General features: G+C 39.1%; 1 protein-coding gene across 8 annotated transcripts in view; it reads left to right on the plus strand.

Annotated features, from left to right (window-relative positions):
- The window catches only part of DGKB (diacylglycerol kinase beta), a 566,350-nt gene that overhangs the window by 400,799 nt on the left and 141,651 nt on the right, over positions 1-23,900 (plus strand). For all 8 annotated transcript variants that reach the window (XM_040964636.1, XM_040964637.1, XM_040964640.1 and 5 more), the window contains 2 exons: positions 9,784-9,874; positions 16,457-16,652. In XM_040964636.1, the coding sequence (XP_040820570.1) occupies positions 9,784-9,874; positions 16,457-16,652 (287 nt within the window). The remainder of the gene's footprint in view (positions 1-9,783; positions 9,875-16,456; positions 16,653-23,900) is intronic.

The following is a 23,900-nucleotide window of genomic DNA, read 5'->3' on the forward strand; positions in this document are numbered from 1 at the left end:
ATAAATAGAAATGTCATTAAATAATAAAGCCAGTCCACGACTTTGCTGAATTAACTTTAAAAAATTTTGTTTCTTGGGGTTGCAGGGTGGAGAATGGGGTTGAGGGAGGCAGTTGTGTATGCATTATGCTTTAAGCGGTTGAGAGGGTGGGTCACTGAAGTTCGGTAATTATAAGCCAACTCATCACATGTTTAGGTACAAAACACTTCTAAGCAAGGAGGAGGCAGAGGCTGCATGGTAATTATGGATGGATTCGCAGTAGCTACAACAGTGAATAGGATATACATCTTCCAGGGGAACAAATGAGCCAAAGCTACAGGCTTCTGTTACCCGTTGTTTTCTTCTATCCTAAATGTTGAGTTTCCAAATGTTTTTGATGAAGTAGCTGACTTGAAATTGATACTCCTGCTCACGTGGTTCCCTGAATCCGTAACAATGAACTCGAGCAGGACTTAGCCTCACTAAAATGTTTGCCAAAACATTGGCCTGATTTACTTACAGGTATTGGATCGCTCTCTAAAACAAACCTAAGGGTTTGTTTTCCTATTGATAAGTATAAAATGACAGTGGGGCCCGGCGCGGTGGCGCAAGTGGTTAAAGGTCCTCGCCTTGCACGCCCGGGATCCCATATGGGCACCGGTTCTAATCCCGGCAGCCCCGCTTCCCTTCCAGCTCCCTGCCTGTGGCCTGGGAAAGCAGTCGAGGACAGCCCAAAGCTTTGGGACCCTGCACCAGCGTGGGAGACCCGGAAGAGGCTCCTGGCTTCGGATCGGCCCGTTGCGCTCACTTGGGGATCTTCCTCTCTGTCTCTCCTCTCTGTATATCCGCCTTTCCAATAAAAAAAAAAAAACAAACAAATAAAATGACAGTGAACCACTCTGTCTAATCTCTAACTTGTTCAGAATAGAAAACATATCTGAGTCATTAAACTAAGTGAGCGAGTGTAAATACTCAGTAATATTCAGAGTGTGGTGACGTCAGTATTCTATCTAGTTGCAGAGAGGAATGCTGTTTTTGTGGGCACAAATCTCACTTTGCTCTGACTCAGTGGGAAAAAAATGACCTTTATTTAAATTCTGGAAATCAGTGCAACATAGTGCTAGTGTTTCAGCACGGTTAGTTGATTTGTTGATGCAACACAGCAATATTCCCAACTGGTATTCATCTCCATTTGTTACCTGATCAGAATGGCATAATTGAAAACAGGATAAAATAGTATATGGGTCAGGAATATTTTAAAAGTACAACAGAGTAGATTGCTGGGGAAGAAAAAGGAGAGGAGATGGTTCCTTCACATTTGTCTTAGAAGTTTCCATCGTGTACTTCAGTGATTAATCTCCAAATGACGATGCTTACATCTGTCAATTAGTTTATGCACAAGGCAGCCTGAATATTTCATATAAATTATTGCATTACGACTGGAAACGAAAGCAGATCATGATATTTCAGAGAATCATCAAGGTCCCTCGGCATGTAAATCAGTGACAAAAAGGCAATCTAAATAATGATGGAGATACTGATTCATGGGTTAGAGTGTGTCATTCTTCAGTTTGATGAAAAATATCAGTATTTTCTATGTGCTTCAACTACTCTGATTCCTGTCCCTTATTATTTTTATGCAAGACAGTTAATATACATGAAAAGCCACTGGCAAAGGAAGGAAGCTTTCTTTCTTTTTTTCTTTCTTTCTTTTAGTTTTAGTGTAAGAAAATTTTAAGGTGAGCAGCATTTTCAAAGTGCAAAGTTGGGCTCCTTGTTACAGAATTAGAAAAAGACTGCTGAGGTGTGAAGAAAAACAAAAGGTAAAACGCTTCACTAATTTTCAGGGAACAGAAACAAGTTTTATTAGAAGCATACTTTTTAAGCTTGCAAAACTGTTGCCATCCTCATAAAATGTAGGTAAGGAAATAAGGTGTGAAGGAGTTTGAGGTGTCATTTTATTCGTGATTTTTGCAAGTTTTACAAAATGTAGCATCTAGGAATTGGTTAGGAGAAATGGATTAAAATGTACCAGCCTACTGTGTGTTTTTATGCTGTGTATGCTTGACTTTCAATTGTCCTAAAACACTGAGGTTGAAACGAAGTATTAGTCACTCTTTCAAGGATGAAAGCAAGTGTGGTTTATGAAAATATCTTTCTAATCTCTTCTCTCACATATTGAATTCTCCATGTTGCATCTGAAATTGTTTTGCTTAGTAATTTCGGGTAGCATTCATATTTTAATATGTAAAGCACATGTTATTAAAAAAAGGTTATTTAATTTAATAAGTGACACCCCTTTGAATATTCATTAGATATCCAGAATTATTAAGCAGCCAGTTTATATTCTGGTTGCATGGAATTGCCCATGAGTCAGGACAGGATGTCCAAATTGCACTAATAGAAAAGATACAAACATTTACGTTTGATTAGCTTCTCTGAAACTTGAAAGGTGCTCCTTAAATATTCAATGTTAAAGTTAAAACTTGGTGAAAACTACCAAATTTATATTATTCTTATATGTGGAGCTTAGATAATTCGTTAGCCTTGTGCATTTATTTAGTAAAAAAAAAAAAAATCCTTAAATAGGACAAGAAGATGGGAGGGAAGCAAAAGAGAAGAAATAATAATAATAGAAATAATAATAATGATAATAATAATAAACAGCGTTCCATTGGTAATAAGATCATACATGGACCAGTGTCACATCCTTATCTTGGTAAATGTGTAAATATCATTCATTCATGACCCCCGGAAGTGGTTAGGCTCCTCTTCACTTGCTCTGCTTTACCATGTTGTGTATGTGTTAAACCACGGAAATAAAATCCAGATAAAAGCCAGATAAGCCCCTCCCATTACATCCTCTTCCAGCACACATTACAATTTGTGTTAAACATTTTCCTAGTTTGTGACTTTTCCCAATTAAAAAAAAAGGAAAAGTAGAAGAGATCTCATTCATCTTGTGCATAAATATGACTCAAATGCCTGTGGCAATACTATAGCTAAGTAGGTGTTCAGCAGGTTGAATAAATGAATTCCTACTCCACCATGCAGGAACATTTGGCTTGCCCTGAGATCTAGAACCATGCCTGCAAACATGCCAGTTCTCAGTTTTATAACACCCTCCACCCTTGAAAAAATAAATACGTGCAGATTTACAGGGAGGAAAGATCTGCTGCTTCAGTCCCAAATGGGCGCAATGGCCAGACCTGACTTGATCTGAAGCCAGGAGCCGTTTACAGGTCTCCTGCTTGAGCGTGTGCTCTTCAGCACTCGGGCCCTGCAGCTTTGCTGGGTTCTAAGTGGAGAGCTGGATTGGAAGTGAAACAGCCAGAACACAAACCAGTGCTTATGTGGGATGTTGGCACTGCGGGGGCCGGATTAGCCTGTAGAACATGGCACCAGCCCTCTGCACTGTCCACTCTTTCTCTTTAAACTTACTAAGACAAATTTTGCATGGCAGATGCTTTCTGTTTATCAATATCATAGTATATCTGGACTGCAACCTTCGTTTACGTTGGAGCACACATTTTCTTAAGAATATTTTTTTTCCTGTCAATTTTGGTTAAGCACTGCTTGTTCCTAATTATATTAGTAAGAAACACCATGTTTTAAATATTTTGACAGATAATGCCAACATAATGGTTTTATTAACTGAGACTTCACAAGATGACTTTCTCTCTTTATTTGTAATTGATGGATTTTTCTAGTAAGAGAAGAGGAAACCATCTAGAATTTTGATATTTTCCTACATACATACCCAAATACAGACAATGGACCATGGTACGAGGCAGGGGCTCTGTGGAGGATCTGGGTCAACAATCTCGGATTCCTCTGCGTCTCACTTGGCGATGGTGTGATGCCCTCTCTCCAGCCATTGTTATAACCTACCTTGACGATGCGAGCAGAGGACAGGATCTGCCCTGGGAGTCCTCTGCGCATGCGTCTCCGTGCAGGGAGAACAGTACTTCCCGGGAGCCGCCAGGTCACTGAACTGAGGTTTGTCAGTGTAGGATCACATGTCTGCATGAGGACTTCCTGTAGAGATGGAGATACAAGTACAAAGGGGTTGTCTAGTCCTGGTGTGTTGGCGCCCAGTTGGTGCTACCTCTACTTTGGCAAAGAGTGAGGATTTCCTGAGAGAACCTTCAGCCCGGCCTGTGGATGCTGGCAGGGTCAGAGCAGACCCTCTGCGGACTTGCCCCAGACACTGCCATGCTCAGCAATAACAGCAGTGGTTAGTATCCCAAATTTCATGCCAAGTGCTTAGCAGTGTTGTTAAGGAAGCACTTGTTATGAATCAACTACTTCTATGTAGTAAGGGCCTAATTATAATTGAAAAGTTCAGTTGAAATCATATTTGGTCATTAAAATGTTCCTGAGATACAATGTAAACCTTTGTCTGACTATGAAATTGCCACTGCCACCAGGATCCGTTTTCTATCTGTGTCACAAGCTGTGGAATGGGGCATCAGCAGTGCCTTGATGTGTTTCCGTTTTGCCTCTACTTAGTTCTAATACAATAAAACACATAGGCGAAAAGAACATTAATGGGAGAAATAATCAATTCATATTGTAATAGAAAACACATCCCAAATACTTACAGAAAAGTTTTCTGAATAATTGAAAAAAAAGTTAAAATATTTGATCAGTTGGATGCGTATGTCTCACATACTTCATATGTCTCATATGCTTATATATATATAAAAAGATTCTTTGCTCTGGTGAAGGTAATTTACATTAAAAATTGTCCTTTTAGAATATCCATCTTTTTTCTTTTTCTTTTTTACAAATTAAGATGCGGTGTGATGTGTCTCTGTCTGCAGTTTCTACAGCTTGTTTCATTGTCTCCCGGGGACTTAACAAACAGACATTATGAATGTGTGTTAGATACAAGTATTTTTACATGTCATTTTAAAAAAATGTATATCTCTGTTTTTTTGGAAAAATGAGAAATGTTTGTCCTCTTTGATGTGAATGTAAAAAGTCCCCCAGTAGACGAGAAGCAGCGTTTCCTTCTTAGGAGATGATGTTATCAGCATGATTCCCTAACTTTGAGAGGAGACGAGGAAGCAGGAGCGTGGAGGTGTGAGGTGGAGTTTCTTTTTACACCATGTAGTATTGTGGATCGTGAGGCACGCCCCTGACCAGTGTGCTCATGGAGGGAATCATTGCTGCATGCTCCGGCTTTACCAGAGACTGCTTACACCCTCAAGCATTTGGTGCTGTGATTTCTATTAAAGTTTCTATTTGTACTTGTAACACTCTTTCTTAAGACCATTTATGTGGGAGTCTTTAGTTGCCCAAGGAAAGAAAAAAAAAAATAATACATTGTGGATTTCAGTTAGGAGATATTTAGTTTCCCAGAAGATTTCAAGAAGTGATGAAAAAGACAAATGACAGGTGCAGCCTGCCTGTTGCCCATTTTGACTTAGGTTGTGTGTATGCAAGAGGCCCCGAGCTGCACTGCCGGCCTGACCTGGCTTTCCAACTCTGTGAATGCAAACTTCCTTGAGCTTATATTCTGCTCTTCAACCACTGCAGCCTCGGGTCTCACCAGGGCCTTCCCCTGAACTCACAGCAAATGTTTCAAAGTAATTCCTCACTACATTGTGGAAAAAATGACTAATCCCATAACCAGTGTTCAGTGTGACACTTCTTAGCAATGAAAACCAAATTAACTAAATTTGTTCTGTGACATAAATCCACTACATGTCCCATTACCAATGCCCTGAACCAAGGCCAAAATTCCTGACATGTGCCACAAGTTGTGGGAGTGAGCTTGGGTATTAAAATAAATACAGTGAGTTACTAGAAATTTTGACTCTGTGTGTGAAAAATGTTTTAAAGCCAGAGATGATATGTCATTGACATACTGTATGATTCGTATAAAAGTGAAAGGAAGGTAATAGAAAAGCTGGCACTTTCCAGCAATTATTAATAATAAAATATTTACTGATCCTAATTCTATTTTAACTAACCTTCTTAAGAAGTTATGTTTGTGCTTCCATTTGCAAAGCAGAGATCCAAGGGGACTTACGTTCTCATGAGCTGTGTGTTATCCGCTCGCTGTGGGTCGCTCACTCCGGCACAGATGCTCTGAGGCGTCTGATGGAAGTCTTCAGTTTTGCACTTGGCAGATCCCTCTCACCCTGTGTCTGCCACAGCCAGATGAAAAGCAGCAGAACAGAATCAGATACACCTGTAAAACAGAAAGACAACATTTAGTTTAAAAGCAATTTCACAAATATTAAAGCTTTTTCTCTTTTATTTTTGAGGTTTCTATTAACAAATAAATGAGGTGACTTCAGTCCCCCTTTTTTATGCTGCATCTTAATATAAAAAATCAACTTCATATCTAATTAGGGGGACTGCACATTTTCCATATTTGTTTTATGTTACTGCTTTAACATTGCTTGGCAGATGACATCAGAACCTTAAAAATAAAATCCAGGAAGAGAAAATGCACAGAAAATACCTTGATAGAAATTATTTGAATTTAAAAGTGTGAAGTAAATATTAACTAAGTTTTGTGTCTATAAGAATAATTGATCAAAATCTAGTGGTTTGTGCTTGTCTAAGGGTACAGAAAGGCAAAGAAATTACTGTCAGTTTGAAAAAGTTTGATAGATGGGAGCTAATTTCTTAATATTAACCTGAACATCTGCGCACTAAGCACTTTGAATATTAAATTGAAGCCTCTAGTCCTACAATTAAATTCATTGAAATATGCTTTAATAAATTAATTGAAATTATAATTGCATGACTAACTTTTTTCCAGTTTGTGAGAGATTTGTCATCAAATTGGAGTTACAGAACCTGTCCAGGAACACAATAAAATTGATTTTAGTGTGACTGTTTTACAATAGGCTAATGTTCAGTTTGCGTATTCTGAAAAGTCCAAAGCTGTGTGTTTTCTCTGACAAATTTGAGTTTGAATTATTTGGATCATTTTCTGATGTGAGCCATAAAAACAGATAGCATGCATGCTTAAATGTGCTTTTTTGCATTCCTACAAGCAGTTTGGTTGAAAAAATAAAATTTAACATCCTTTAATTTGTCATGTGGAATCTGATTCTTTTATCACCTCCATATATTTATCTAAGTGAAACATAAAATGGTTGGAATAATGGAGAATTTAAAGTAGCTTTTGCACATGAGCAGTCATGCTAACTAATATGGTGAATAAAGGCTGGATGTAAATTCTCCGAGTTCTGTTTCTCGTGCTGTATTTGGTAAAGTGAGTAGACCCTGGCTAACAGAGATAATCTCCATGTTATCCTGACGAAGTAATGAAGAACTTTAATGGGAAGAATACAAAACAAAAGAAAACAGACAAACAAAGTGGAAATAATCATTTGTATGTAATCCAAAGCATGTATATTTATTTCATTTTCAGATTGCCATGCAATATGCATGAGATCACAGAAATTGTCAGAATATAAAGCTCCTGCCCTCTTGTGCTGCAGAATGCTCCAATATTCGCAGGCACACATCCAGAGGGCACACAGATATGGCCAGTACTAGTGTAACCCCGTACAAGCACTCAGTGTTTCTCAAAGGGAGTCACTTCCCTGTCTCACTTGCCTTCTGGGCCAGACCCTCCATGGTATTCCATCTGGTCTAATCCAGTAGCACACCGCCAGCATTTCCACATGACCAAGCCCCTCCTCCTTTTACATTTATACTCAATTTCTTTGCCCATAAAACAAATGTAACCTTGCCCCTGTTCTGATCATAAATGCCCTTCTGCTTCATACAGCTTGCTAGACAGCTGACAGATCAAGCCTAAATCCCTGGGAAAGTCCCCAGCAAACCTACTGGTCCACAACGTATATCCCTTTACTTCATATTGCGCTCCTAGAAACACTTAAAATTTGCCTGTCCCTTCCTCATTTTCTTATCTGTTAAAATGTCGCTTTCTCTTCTAAAGTGCATTTGATTTTCTCATAGTCAGCTGATGCATTGAAGTGTTTCCAAATACATTACTTGTATTACGTTTAGAGAATTAGTTTTATTATTTTTGTATATGTGTATGATTATACAACATCCGAAACTCTTCGTGACAAATACAATTGCATTTATATCTATATTTTTAGAGCACATGGAAGCAAATGTTCTCATTATTTGTTGAATGAGCAAGTTAATGAATGAATGATTCTGGAAAGGTCTGACGGAAAGGTCAACAGAAAATTACTGTTAGAAAAGCAATGAAAGCCAGAGAAACAATTCCAAACCATATTTAGAGCACCACTGAGGGTGCCTTAAAACTTCTCATACTGACCGATTGCTCCGTGAATCCACAGAATGATATACTTTTTATGAGGATGAGGAATCAAAAGGAAAATGATTTTGTTTTTATAGAACTCCAGTCAGTATGGCAATGCATATAAACTCACCTTACTTAAAAGTGGATAGTCACATTCTTTTATATAAACTCTTCCATAGATACAAGCTCTAAAGCGTTGCCATTAGATGTTTACCTCAGCTGTAACTAGTTACTGCTCTTCTCACATTGATGTAACCAAGCTGTTTCCTAAAGAAGACGTTCCCCAGTAATGATAACACCTCATGCTTCTAGAATCCTGTGAAACTGTCTTCAGACTGCTGATCTAACATCACTGATATGAGAAGGGCCTGTAAAAAGTTTCTAAGCAAGATAACCTTGAGTGGATGAATACTGTTAATTTTATTTCAGAGAAATCTGTTCATCGTAGCATTGCATAATAACAAACATGGTTTTAGATCCCGTGCCATTTCCACAGCCAGCTAACTATAGGAACACCTTTGCCAGATGTCTCTTCAGTTGCTGAAATGCTTTACATTCTTATGTAAATTATTTGGTAGGAGGCGTATTTGAATACTGTAACAATTTTTTGTTTGTTTTAGTTATATGTATGAAAATACGCATGCCATTTTATCTTTATTTTCTTCCTGCTTAGGGCATAATATCTTATCAGGACTATATCATTAAAAACCACATTTTTCTCTAAGAATTAATTTTTTAAAACCAGTACCAGATAATAGAAGAATATATTCTCAAACTCTGTCTTATTCAAACTTTGTAAAATCACATTAAGCAGTTGTTAGTTACCTGTTACAAAAAGCTTCATTGGCTTATGGGAGAAGGTCAAAGCTGAATGTCTGATCCTACGAGTGCATAAACTGACATGCTGATCCAGATTTCTTTGTCAGTTTCTGTCATACTGCTGTATTGTTATGTACTTGGTTCTATCAGGATGGAGCACAGTTCCTTCCTGTGATTTGAATGAGAGACCAAGCTCTTTCAAGAAAGAACGATTCTCTCATGGATTCTAAAATGTGGTTGTATGAGTAGCCTCCGTTTCTCTTTGTAATATAGATTGTATGTGGTCATGTCGGTTAATGACTCTGAAGCCATCCAGAAACATTTACTACGTTTAAGCTTTGTATCACTTTACCGTAAAAGGTCCAGGTTTGGGTTCTCTTATGGTTGTAAACACAGCTCTAAAATCAATTCACCCAAAAATATGGATCATAAGCCTGGCTGCAGCTGACGATTAAAAAAATGATCAACTGACAAGTAAAAAAATCCGGTGTATTTGCATTGGTCAGATAAACACATTCCTTCAGTTTCCTCAGGGCTGCCATGTAATTCACAGCAGTAAAGCTTGGAAAATTATGCCATTATTTACATGGATGTTACATGTCTTCGTCAAGCCCATCCTGTTACGTACGGTGCAAGACTGGACAAAGCCACTTTAAAAATTCCCTTATGTTACTTACAATGCCTAAGCGATTTCTCCTTTTTTTTTTTGTTTCCAGAATGAAGAACAAATTTTGGTATTTTGAGTTTGGCACCTCTGAAACATTCTCAGCCACCTGCAAGAAGCTACATGAATCTGTAGAAATAGAAGTAAGAAAAAATAATTCTATATTGTAGTGCTAAGAAATTGTTTGATTTTAATTGTGAAAATTGGTGATGTGCCCCATGGAATGTGTTATACCTTCAGCAGCCCACATAGATTTTCTCAAGATTATAGTCTGCCATTCCTTTCTTTTAATGGAGATAGAGGAGCATTATCTGAAACACTATTCAAGAATTGAAAGTATGTATGGGTTGTTTTAATCAGATAAAAGAATAAGGTGTGAAACACAACCTTGGAAACTAACAAAGGAGTTATTGGGCACACAGTAGAAAGATTTAAATGGAAAAAAAAAGTAGTTGGCAAAAAAGAAGAAGAAAAAGCTATGGTACATTAAAGAACTTGCTATTTTCAGGTATAACCTTTAAAACACAGTTCAGTAAAACTGTACTTACTTTCATGAATAAAAGTTTAAAATATATACTTTTCATTCCATTCCCATTCATTAAGTAGCTTTTCTCAGTTCCTAAGGTTGCCATTTCCAAGCAAAACATATAGGAAGTGAAAATGCCAAGAAAAAGAGCAAGGATAACAAGGAAAAGACACACTTTAAAAAGATTTGGAGCAAGTAGGTTTACCAAAAATATATAGACACAGTAGGACTCGAAACTGTGGAGACATGCTTTATATAAATCGCTTAGATATACTAAGACATACTAAAGGTTATAGGATAAGGGAAAAGTTATATTTTGAAAAATGATACAAGCAGAGTCAAAGGGAAACGAACCTCAGCGCCTAATGATTGCCCATTATGAACTGATTATGGCTGGCAAGACAACAGATTCTGAATGGTTGGAGTCATATAATCGAGCAGTAAGTTTGATAAACTGAAGTACTAACAGAATGTGCACGATCCCAATGATCCCAACGATCAGGCTCTTCATTACTCTCACGTTCTAACTGCTGTTACCCCTAACTTCAAGTGTTTCTCACAAACTCTAAGCCATGGGCACTAAGATAATACTGTCAGTCGCATTGCTGCTCATGCTGCAACCCTGGCCTTCTAGCTTGGCATCTGTGGCTTTTGCTAAAGGACCACTTGAGCAGAGTCTGTAAGTCACAGCCTGCACTGCATGCCTTGTCTGTGTGGTAGTGCCCGTCTGGATGAGTGTGTCTATAATTGATAACCCTTTGTGGGCACACTGCCCCTATGGGAGTGCCTGTCTGGGCTGGGGTGGGTGTGTCTGACTGATAACCCTCTGTGAGTACTGTCCCCATGGTAGTGCCTGTTTGGGGGTTGAGGGCAGTGCACATGGCTAGCTGAGCCGCCATGCTCACATTCTAATGAAGCCGGTCTATCATGTTAGCGAAATATGCCTTTCTACCCTCAAGGTTGCTTCTTAATTAAATATAAAATAGCAGCAATTCGGAAATTTGATTCGCCTTGCTGTTGCTTCCTATGTGGGCTGAAATTATGCTTTGAAACCAGGATTTAAGAAATATGTAACAGAAACTGAAACACTTCAGCATCAACAAACCTCAAAGCAGAGAATGTTTGTTTAATTAGCAGCTTCTTTCAAAACAAGGCACTGTCTGACTCTTCTTACCCTGCTTTTGTCTGTGTCTAAAGGGGGCAGATGTTTGTGGTGATGTAGATCTAATGGGACAATAGATGATAATGAGACGTTTGACACGTGGCAAGATGAGAATGAGACAATTCCTCTGTCAGTGACACTGGCTCCTGCTTGGTGCTGAGCACTGAGCATCCATTTGCTGAATCTTCATCCGAATCCCGTGTGTTACAGCAACACAGTTAGATTTCCACTACAGGGGCTCACAAACATTTTCTTTAATAGTTTAGGAAAAATAAGCACGCTGTTGCTGCCAGAATATTTAAAACTAAGGAACCAAATGGCTTGTATTTTATGAGGGTATTTCAAAAAGTTTATGGACAAGTGCAATTAAGACATAAGTTTAATCTGCTCAAGAAAGACTTGAAATCCATGCACGATATATATATTTTTTTGTAGCACACATTTCTCAGTACCCTTTTTTCAACCTGTTCTTAAATGCATAGATTACAAAATATACCAAAATGAACTTTGTAATTCCTCTCTTCCATGTATACTTTGAATTACTCTGCTTGGAGTGAGTGTGTTCACAGGAGATCAGCAATTTAGAGGATAGGAATGTCTAATTTCTTTTAAATATATTTATTTGAGAAGCAGAGAACAGAAAGAAGGCTTTGATCTACACGATTTATTCCACAAATGTCCACAAAACTTTTAGTCTGGGTCAGATCGAGGTCAGAGAGAGGGACTCAGTCCAGCAGAACAGGAAGCTGTAATTTAGAGCCCAAACCAGGACTCTAGCCTGGGTGATCCCATGTATCAGAAGGCTGTTCTAGCCAATGTCTTCATTTCAAGGCCAAGTGTTCACAGAATCTGTAATGTTAAGGACTTCAGTTAACTTCTAATTCAGTAAGTAAGAAGTGAAACAACGGACAACTGTTTAGTACAGCTGTCATGTTCATTGAGATACCTGTCCCATTGAGACACCTGTTCTAGGCACTGGTATGTTGGATTTGATTTTTGCCTCTACTTCTGAGTGTAGATTCCTGCTGGTGCAGACCTAGGAGATAGCACTGATAGCTTATGTAGTTGGGTTCCTGTAAACTCAGAGGGAAAACTGGATTGAGTTGCCACTCAGGTTACACACCTTAAAGGTGCAAGAAAATAGTTTAAAGCAAAGTTTATGACATATGGCAAAAGTTACATATGGAGTAGGGAGTATATATTTGCTACCTCCATGTACCATGCCAACATAGGAGAATAATAGCCTGTTCTCTAGATATTCCATTCTTTTAATTCTTGGTAAGACTGGAAAGAATGAATTTAGATTCAAGAATTTTCATTGCATAATACTGAGATAAGTCCAAATGATTAAGTGCCTCTCCAAATTCACATGATCTCAAGACTGACAAAAAGCAAGAGGAGCTTTAGGGGCCCAAACTAAGTTACAAGAATCCAAAACACAGGATTTCTAATGTGTAGTACCCCGGAAAAAAAGGAAGTCATTTTAGTAAAAAAATTGTTTTGAAAAGTGAGATTTATTTTGAATGAGGTTTAGAGAGGGGCTGAGCCTAGTCAAAGTCAGGAGCCAGAGGTGTCATCAGTTTCCCACATGGTCGGCAGAAATCAAGGCACTTGAGCCGCCTTCCACTTCTTTCCTAGGCATATTAATAGGGAGATGAATGTGAAGTGAGGCATTCAGGACTTGAACTCCTGTTTATATGGGATGCCTGTGTCGTAGCTGGTGGCTTCCCATCCAGTTCCCTGCTTGTTGCCTGGGAAGGCAATAGAGGCTGGCCCAAAGCCTTGAGTCCATGAACCCACAAGGGAGACCAGAGGAGGCTCCTGGCTCCTAATTTTAGATCAGCTCATTTCCAGTCATTGTGGCCTCTTGGGGAGTGAACCAGTGGATGGAAAATCTCTCTGTCTCGCCACTCTATAAATCTGATTTGCTTTTCCAAAAAAAAGTGAAATTAATCTTTTTTAAAAAAAGCACTAGGTTAGAGTGTCCTAGTGTTAGTCTTTACTACACATACCCTAACCCTAAAATTACCTGTAAGCAAAACTTCATGTTTCTTTCTTGGAGAAAAATATGAATCATTTTCAGCTGATAAAATTTTGCAGTTTAGCATTAGTTTATCTGTCATCAGATTTGTCAGTCCACGTTTAAAGATCCCCAAAGGTTGTCATCTCCAGCTAGAATGCACTGACAGAAACATCTGCCTCATCTTTTCTTGTAGGTGAATGTGGGCCAGGAGGAAGTAGGATTGTCCACTCTAAGCCAGTGGACAATGGTGTCACCGCCTTACACCTCAGCAACAGCTTCTGTACCCTGATAAGGACCTTTCAGTGCATGGTAAAACTAGCCAGAATTTATTGACTCAGGCTATTAGCTTTTAAGCTTTTATATTCTTTTCCTCTGTAACTACATTTTGAAAGGCCATAAATCCTCAAAGGGCATGAAAATACGATCTGACGTGGCTGTGTAACTAGAACTTGTCCATCTCCCTTCGTCTTCACTGTGTACCCACTGGTGGGTCGCTATTCATGGTCCCCATCAGAACTGGCCCCGAAGTTGTCCCTATTACTGGCTCACATTGAAGCCAGCAGAGGACAGTAGCCCCGGGTCAGGAGATGGTGGAGCAGCTGCGTGTAACTCTACCATCCTGTTCTTAAACGAGGCACAGTGTTCTTAAGGTTTTGTTTCAGCTGTTCCTCGGGGCTTGTTTTCATTATCTGATGGCCCCCAACTCTATTTCTGATAAATCCACGCGGGTAAGACTCTGAAGAGTCAAAGTATGAACAGAAATACTCATGGAAGCTTTTCCATCTTTTGCCGTTCCACTGGTTCCATTACCAAAGCAAAACAAAACAAAACAACACAATGAAGCAAAGCTTATTTGCAGCATGCTGTCCTTTTCTGTAGATGAACAAAGGACTCCTCCTTCACTAATTCTGTGAGTTACTTGTCACAGAGGGGGTCCAGGGCCTAGTCAAATAATTGTCTCCTTGTACTACCCGCTGTGTCCAATATTGAGTGAAAATGGAAACCTGGCCCCAGCTCCAGCTTCTTTCATGATCCTTCTGTTATTTAAATGATTTTAGTCAGTTTGGGGGAAGCCAGACCTTTATAAATTAACAGCAGGAAAATACCAAAGGTGTCAGATTGCATATTTATCATCTTTTTCGTGTAATACTTAAATATGTATTAAGAAGTGACTGACATAAATTAGGCAGATTTCAGAAGCCACAGGCCGTGGCTTGTGGAGGACCCCCTTCGGTTTGACATTTCATCCTTGTCAAAGATCAAATTATTTTAATTTAGGCTGCAAATTATAAGGAATGAAGACTTCTTTGTGGGAATTCCCTGTGGTAATCTGACTTTTGTTGTTACTGCTGCTTGTCAGTGTGCAAAAGATATAATATGCATGCAAATAAGGTTAAAAAATATGTACTATCTAATTATCCAGCTAGTGCGTCCCACTCGAAGCCGGTGGGAGGCCTGACACACAGTATGTGTTTGATTCTTTGAGGCCTGCAGGGTATTTACGCAAGATTACTTTTAATTATGAAATTAATATCTGTTTATCTAGAATATATACTGGTAAGTGAGTATACACAGGCACTGAATTCTTTAGTAAAAAGAAACCGTCTTAATACATGGAATGGAGTAAAAAAAAATCACTTGTTTCTGGGAAGAAGCAAAAGGCATCATCCAGGCATTGGTTTCATCCTCCTTGAAAACAATTGAATGAGAACTTGGCACTTTGCTTCAGATCCGTTCCCTCTCTTGCCAGATGGGCTCAAGGCGCATTGCTTTATCTCAACTCTCTTTTCTAGTGAACAAGATACGATGTTAGACGAGGCTTGACGGCATGAATGTGGTGGGGGGGGTATTATGTTTATCATTTTGATGTAGCTCTGTCTCCTAAATCCACGAATTAGGAATTGTTATGGGGAACGAAGGAGTTTATACCAGTGATGTTTATGCCTGTGAAAAGGCATGGCAAACGAGGCAGCCACCCTGCAGATAACTCTTCAATTCAGGAGAGGCAGATCCCAAACAAAGGTCTCTAAAAAGGCGAACGCCTTATGTATACATCTCTCTTCCTATTGACTTATGATCAAAATGAGAGAATGCTTTCTGGGATTTATTTATAACAACTGCCATTTTAGAAAACCTGAAGCCAATGAATAAATAAATAGTAATGGCAAAAGGACAGAATAGCCTTGCCAGTCTCCACACACGTCACTCAACAGAAATCCACAGAAAATTCAAAACTGTTGAAGTGACTCCTGCTGCTGTAGCCAGCCCTGTCGCTTAGCAAGGTGCGTGTTTTTCAAAACTGACCTGGGGCGAACAACAAACAAACGAATCGGGCTGATGAAGTGCTTGCTTGCTGTCTGTTTTTCAGCCAGTTGTCACAGGGGCTGTGAAGTAACATTTCGTTACAGATTCCTTAGCAGTTACCCCCATCATTTCCATCCCTCCACCTGCCCAGGCCCAGGCTCACTTCCACAGCTGTGCCCCTCACTGCCTGCACACCCTGCTTACAACTCCAAGGAGCTCTTCTGGACCTCCTTGACTTGCCATTTCTCTTAACCACTTTTTACAAAAGTCAAAGAAGTTTGTTATTTTCCCGCTCAAGAAAAAGAAAAATGAGAGCAGGAGTCATCAATTAGCTTCAATACTTTCCCCCATCATTGTCTGGACGAACAGCTGTCATTCCGTCTTCCAGGAACAACCTCTAGCATGCGCCCTGGGGCTTTGGCTTGATCATTTTGTGGACATGAATGCGCGTCTCTTCTAAAGGCTTTCCAGAGACAACGATAACACCAGTGATTTAATTTGAGATTTTAAGAGTAACTGGTTAATGTTAGCAGCTGCTTTATCTTTCATATTGACATTTGGAGTAGGCATCTAAGTGCCCTTGAAAAGTTTATTCAAAAATGACAGGGTTATGGATTTAAAAGCCTGTAATAAAAGATGAGGGGATTAAAAAGAAGAATCAAACAAAGGAAACCCAAACATCTTACATTCTCTTTCTTCTCCTTGGTCAGTGTGATGGGGTGCAGATAGATCTGATCAACATCTCCCTGGAAGGAATCGCTATTTTGAATATCCCAAGCATGCACGGGGGATCCAATCTTTGGGGAGAATCCAAGAAGAGAAGAAGCCATCGACGAACAGAGAAGAAAGGGTCTGACAAAAGGACCACACTCACCGATGCCAAAGAGCTCAAGTTTGCAAGTCAAGGTAAGCTCCTACCACTGCTGGCTGCTGGCCTTGGGAGCCAGCCTTAGTCAAGGTAAGCCCTTTCCACTGCTGGCTGCCGGCCTTGGGAGCTGGCCTTGGAAGGATGTGCTGCTGCTCTGCAGGAAGGCTTGTTCTTTTGAGGTTGCATCTTTCCTGTTATCAGCCACCTTGTGTAGGTAGTTTGGTATGGTAGACTCAGTGACTATATGTAACTACCTGTAGTTTTCAGGATGTTTGTTTTTTCTCTTGTGTTCTCCTTGGTATTACCTCTTCTCACGGAAAATAAAACGCCTGTTGGAACTTTAGCAAATAATGAAGTGGGATTTGTAAAAGATGTGGTGTTTCAGTTTCCCTAACAAGGGCAGATCCCAGATTTTCAAAAGTTGTATTCTAAGAGATTTCCTGCTTGTCTTGCTTTAGTCAGGCTATGACGTTGAAGCTGTCTTATATTAAGTTGTTGTTCTAAGTACCATATGTAAGCATAATATTTAAATATCAAATAGTGAGTTTTGATTATCTGCTGTAATTTTTCTAGAATACTGATAACAACAAGTAGGAGTAATAGGAAATGGAGAATAAAAGCCCAGCAGTATAGGACTGCACAGCTGTGGGTCTGCATGCACTCCAGTTCAATGGGATTCAGGGTAGGATGTGGCACCTTAGTTTTGTAGGTGTTCTTCTCAATCACAGAGATTCTATGGTCTAATAACATATTCATGTTGTCTGTTTACTGAGTTAACTGATACTATTGATGACATGAGAAAATGAAGAAAACATTGTATGTCAGCATAGTTCAATGAGAACAAAGTATGCTGACACCTTGGGTTGAAGGGTGCAGTATTAACTAACTCATCAATGGACCATGTGTGTCTGAGCACCAGTTTTGTGTCCTGGGTCTAGCACTTGAGTCCTGTGCTGGCATTAGGCAGTGCCATTTGGTATCATTTGAGGATGCAGAAGCTTGCAGGAGAAAGTGAACGCTGTCTTTCCTTTTCAGTTAATCGTGCAGCACTCTCTGCTTTGTCCACAAGCACTTGATGAAAGTGTGAACGCAAAACTTACTAGTGTGCCTTCGTAAACAATTATCAGAAGTTTCAGTAAAATTTTTACCACTGATTTTCTAACACTAAATAGTTTTTTTTTTCTCAGGATGGGGTCATGCAATAGGGAAATCATTTAATTAAGTCATGTATTCATACTTCTTTCAAGATAGGTTGTCAACAGCTCAAGGTCAGGTTGGGAGCACTGAACCCTCAGGCGTATGGAGCTGCACTGGTGAACAGGGTCTCTGCACAACTCATTTGGCTTCAGTTCTAGGCCGTCTCCTAAGATCAGAATGTTTTTAAATAATACTTTCATTGGTTGGCAGCTTTACTGTTGACTCAATCCAGACTTCAACAAATGTTACGTAATTCATTTAATTATATTATTGTTCCAGCAAGCATTCTAAAACAGTTTGATGCTGGTCTGAAGTATATGCGCACTTACCCAGCTAATTCAGAAGACGTTTTATTTTTGTGTAGGTGTGTGTGTTTGTTGATACAACTTTGTGTGTATACACAGCGTGGTCTTTAAACAGAGCTGTAAAGTAGGCCCATTGGTGTTCAGGGCTCCCAGCCGTGTTAGCTAACCTTCCCTGTGCCTTTAGTAGCATGAGTTTCATTCCCCTCCTCCTCAGTTGAATTAGCCTCAGAAAGATGTCTGACAAATTCATTACATTAATGTACAAATGACTGATTGCAGATGAAAGAAAAGATATTTGCGTTTAAAAGAGATAAAGGTCTTCAGCTGAAACATTTTTCAGGCTGTTCTGTTGAGTTATAACAGAAGTTCCTCAACAGTCCTGTGAAAACTTGATTCAATTTCATTTCTGTATTTTACAGCAATTTTTAAGAGTCTGTGATAAAAATATACTACGCTATGCTCTGCAGATAAATTCTGTCATAGTAACAGTTCTGAAATAATTAACTTATACTACCAGACAGGAATGGCTTCCCCTCTGTCTCGCTCTTCTACATAGATATTCATATCTCCACATGTAAATAAAGAAGTGAAAATGACACTAATCAGAAAGTCTGTGTGTCTACAAGGGTCATTTTGAAAAAAAATGTATCTTGGGATATTTAATAAAGAAAAAGGAACAAATGGAGACATGACTACAACAGAACACAGGAACAACCTGCAAAGTAAAAGTCAAGCAGAGTTTTCTTTGGCGTGAGTGTGGAACAGCACACATTAACAAGGGAAAGGAGACACAGGTCCTGGAGCAGGCGTTTGGCACAGCAGGTTGATATGCTGCCTCAGACACCTGCACCCCGAAATACATCGCCTGGTTTCAGGGTTCCAGTTCTCCCTTTGCAGGAGTGCCCAGGAAATTGGGATCCTTGGTCTGACCCAGGCTCAGCTCTTGTGAGCATCTAATAAATAGACAAATACAATAATAATATGAATATTTTAAGTTAAAATGCATATAAGATTTCGCAGATATTTTTGTTGCCAAAAAATTGGGTTAACTTACTCCCACAAATAATACCTTGATGTGAGTGTATACATCAGGCACATTTTAATGTTTTATTTATTTATTTATTTGTTTTTGCCAGAGATATCATTGCTGGCTGCTGCAAAACCAGGAATGAAATTAAAACATTCCAGGAATTTTAACAAAATAAATGTTTGACCAATTGAAACATTGGGTGAATATCTGTACCACAGATAACAAGTAACATCAGTAACATCATATCACAAGTTTTTATTGACCAAGGTGGAAAACTATGTTTAAAAAATTACCTCTGAAAACTATGCTGGCCAGCTAAAAAGCAAGAATGTCTCAGGGAATGTGAGCCGTTTTACTTATTCTAACTGGTTGAAAACACAGTGTGAATTGAGTGTCCTAGTAAAGCCCTCAGAATGGTTGGTGATGGCTAAATGGTAAAGGCTCATGTCCATTTAATACCCTCCTGTCCAGACCAGCATTGTATCAACACTGTGCAACTAAAAGCCACAACACAACACAACACAACACAACACAACACAACACAACACAAACCATCACTGGTAAGGCACTGTGATTTTTCTCATCAGGATGGCTCAGTTACTTTCAGAGCCTTACTGAAAGTCTTAGCAGTTTGAACTTCAAACATGCGTTTGTACAAATCATTTCCCCTTTATTCACTAGCTTTTAAAATATTGCTTCATTTGCAAAAAAACAAAAAGTTGTTGACTGCTTCACAAAGTTTCAAAAACCACTGAGCAAAAGTAATTGCATCCAAACCATAGCGTTTCAAGCATTTGCCAGAAGCTAAGGGAGATACTGCCAGGAGCAGCTGGACTTCCTGCTTGAAACCTCATTAACTAAAGAACTGTCTACCCTGCAGAAGGAGACAGCTAGCCAGGTACCCGTCACACACAAGTTTCCTTAAAAAATGATTAACATATTTGCTATCCAGGAAATGTTCAATGATTTCATTCACATTTACCAACACTAACTATTTTTCATTTGGACAGAATTTCCTAAAGCCCAACCAACACTCGCTGATGAAAAATGAGATGGATCAGTGTACGTAGGTAAATGTTATGAACGTTAATTGTTTTAGAGTTAACTACTCCACTTGTCCTCCCTTTGTAGCAAGACGTGCTGTTTGTCTTTATAGTAGGCATCTGGATCTTATTTTGAAAGTTAATTCATTTAAATAAGGATGGAGCTAAATAACTAATGGTTATACCAGAGGTACACAGAGATAGTAAAAATTAGAAATAAGCTTTAAGAAATCTGCATGGGGTTACATCACTTTGTCATATGTATTATAAAGTCACACATATGAAGACTTAGTGTAAGACTTACTAAACTTCTTGCATAAAATTCACTATAATTCCTTCCCACAGAGTAGAATTTTCTCCATAGTTTACAGAAAATATGTGCCCATCCCACACCACGTGACCCCAGGCTGTTTGTCTTTACTCTGTGCTACTGGAGAAGGCAGTAGCCCTGTTGCTTTGTGTTGGCCAGAGAGAAAAAAACTGCCTGATTGGCTGGCGGGCAAGTGGCTTCATGATTGTTAGTTAATTTTTTTAAGTGGGTAGTTCCTAAAAATTAAGAAGAAAGAAACCTAAAACAAGTTTGAACAAAGCTGCGCAGACACAATACATAATGATGTTTGGGAAAGCAAGGCAAAATTATTTTCTTTAGTCTGTGAGTAAGACTTGTGACTGCAGTGTCTTCATCTGTCTATCCTGCCTTTTTGCCTTCTGTCTCTACCGCTGTGTCTCGGGGTTCAGGCCTGCAGTAGGCCACAAAGCCACTGAGGGTGAAACAACGGTGTTGTTTGACCGTAAGAAGCACCCGAGACAAGCTGGTGAGGAATGTCCACTTTATTATGCACAGGTTACAGCTTTGAAAGGGTGAGAAACGGCCCACCAAAGACACTGTCATTGGCTGTATGACACATCTATTTCCCTTGACCTTCGAGTCATGTTCCAGGCATATTCCCCTTGACCTTCTGGCCATGGTGGAGGTCACACGCTATGTGTGGGCCTGGGAGTTGCACCTCAGGCCATGGGCAGGGAAGCTCTGAGTCACACCCACCAGGGAGCTGGGGATTGGCCACAACTGTGGGTTTCACAGTAGTAACTGATCAAATATTTTTAAAAAGTGAAATGAGAGTGTTAAGTTTTAGAAGAAGAAAATAATCTGTGTATACTAGATACTGCAGTATTCAAGGAGGAGCAAGGAGCACTGGCTTAATAAGATTGGACTTTATACCTTGTAAAAATCACTCTTTTCTGGAAGTAGATGACAATGGACATGTGACATCCTAATATTTCTGTGGGTTACTTAAGGTAATTTAGGAGGCAGTGTTTTCAGTTGTCTAAATATAAATGTGATATTCATTTTAGAACTGTCGATGATGTATTTGGCGTTCAAACATCGGCAAGCAGAACAGTTTTCAAGCATTTAAATTCAGTGATTAAATTATGTAAATTTAGAAACAAGAAAAAGATTTCATGCAGCATTATTCTACCTGGATGTCACAATTGTTGAGAAAAGATGGTAGCGTTGAGATGTTGTATTTCACAAAGTACAGAAACTTTGAGCATGGAGGTTTCACTGATGCAAAATTGACAGAACAAACATTTGCTTTCCAATAGCCTTTATGGAATTATCTCCAAATGATTCTAAAATATGTTTTTTAACTGCTTTGGTTGATAAGTTTTAATAGTAGCTCATGCTTATACCAGCATATATTAATGTTATCTAAATATCAAAATTTCTGTTTGCACTTTAAGATTATACTATAGATTTGGGCATCTTAATGTGAACACTCCTAGTTTTTTTAAAGGTTTATTTATGTATTTGAAAGGAAAAGTAATACAGAGAGGAAGAGTGAGGGAGAGAGGTATTCAATCTACTGGTTCCTTGCTCAAGTGGCTGCACTAATTTTTCAAGTGAGGAGTCAAGGGCTCCATTCAGATATCGAACATGGGAGGCAGAGGCAGACTCAGTTAGCTGGGTCCCGTTCCACTGCCTTCCATGTTCACCTGCCCCAACAAGAGAAATGGATGTGGAGCATGGGACCCGGGGCTTGAACTGGCATACAGTTACCAGATGTCAATAACGCAGGCAGTGACACAATTTGCTGTGCCACAATACCAGACCCGCTCTTTGCTGTTTTATACAAATGCATGGCTTGAAAGCTTACAAATTAGCAATACAAGGAAATTAGAGAGAATATAAGCTATGTTTGCTTTACATACGAATAAAAAAATTCCAACATAGTATCCAACCAGATATTCCCATTTGCATCTGACTGTCCTATGAAAGCATGTATATCATCAAAAAGCATTTATGGGATTTCTGTTTGCTATGTTATTAAAAGTACTTCACAGAAATTGCTACAGCAAAAACCGGGAGAAAAAGTTTTCTTGTATCTGGAGACACAGAAATCCCAGATGCTAGTGGTCAGAATATCCTTCTATGAGCTACGTAGAGGCCACAAACACCCTTGTCTTTTCTATTTAATAATTGCCCCTTCCCCCTTATTAGCCATCCAAATTTTAAAGTCTCCCATCATAAAAAAAAAAAATCTCCCATCATACAGCGCAATGCTACAAGTAAAATCCTGAATCTAGGAGTGCTCATGGTAGAATTAGTAAGTCCTCAAAGTTATTTGGGTTGAATTATAACTGATAAGTAATACTTTCTATATGAAAGTAGTATTGTTTGAACGTGTAAGGGAAACCATGGCCATTGTGGGGTTCCTTCCTGAAAAACAAGAAACCATAACAAAAAAAAAAAACCAAACTAGGCAAATGCATGCAAGGAACATTGTAGATGGAATGACCACACACAGAACACCTAGCTAAGAACACTGGAGAGAAGTGAGTTTTTGCTAGCAGCTGCGTTTGGAAAGCTGTGTGATACAGCAATCAATTGAAAAGACATGAGGGAAGAGAAGAAGCGGATATTTACTTGGGTTTCCAATTAAGATCCAGGCTGTGAATCCTAAATGACTCCCACGACAGAATGCCGTCCTTGTATTTAAAGTGCTACCTGGCATCCTGAGACCCTTATGCACTTCTGGCTGTTGACTGACTGTAACTCCAGAGAAGGGGGATGTGTCAGTGCTCTCACAGGTCATTCCTGTGGATGTGAAGGACAGGTGTCAGCGACATGTTCTTCATTCTGTTTGCCCCTGTGATATGTGTGTTCAGTCTTGTGTCTGCTGAAAAATTACAACAGCTCACCTCCCAGAGGAAAGCTTTCCGGTGACACGAAGTACTTTTAGCACATGCAGTCATGGAAATATAACACAGGTTCATAATTTAAATAAATATGCAATGACTGAGGGGATATCAAAATCAGGTGGAAAATGGAATTTAAAGATCAGTTCATTCTAGTGCCAAAATTTCAGAGACCTCAACTAATGATAATATTAAAAGCATATTGATTTCAAACACTGGTTACATACCCAGAGTTGATTTCCATGAAAAGAGTTCTTTGGCATACAAAGATGCTGGTGTCCTGGATAGTACGCGGTCTGTCCGTGAAGATCCCAGCCTTCAGTGCTGAGTCATCCTTCTCCCAGCTTGGTAAAACCGCTTCCATTGCTCTTCAATTGGTAAACTGTGGATTTATAAACTCAAAGTTCTTTGTCTTAGAGAGCAAAGTTGCTATACATTACAATTGTTAGTCAGATTAAACTAAATATTGAATCCTGAATATTATAAGGTGACAGATATTTGAAATAAGAC

This window comes from Ochotona curzoniae, unplaced genomic scaffold (assembly GCF_017591425.1).
Source record: "Ochotona curzoniae isolate NIBS_2020 unplaced genomic scaffold, NIBS_Ocur_1.0 scaffold_3835, whole genome shotgun sequence".
Classification (NCBI taxonomy): Eukaryota; Metazoa; Chordata; class Mammalia; order Lagomorpha; family Ochotonidae; genus Ochotona; species Ochotona curzoniae.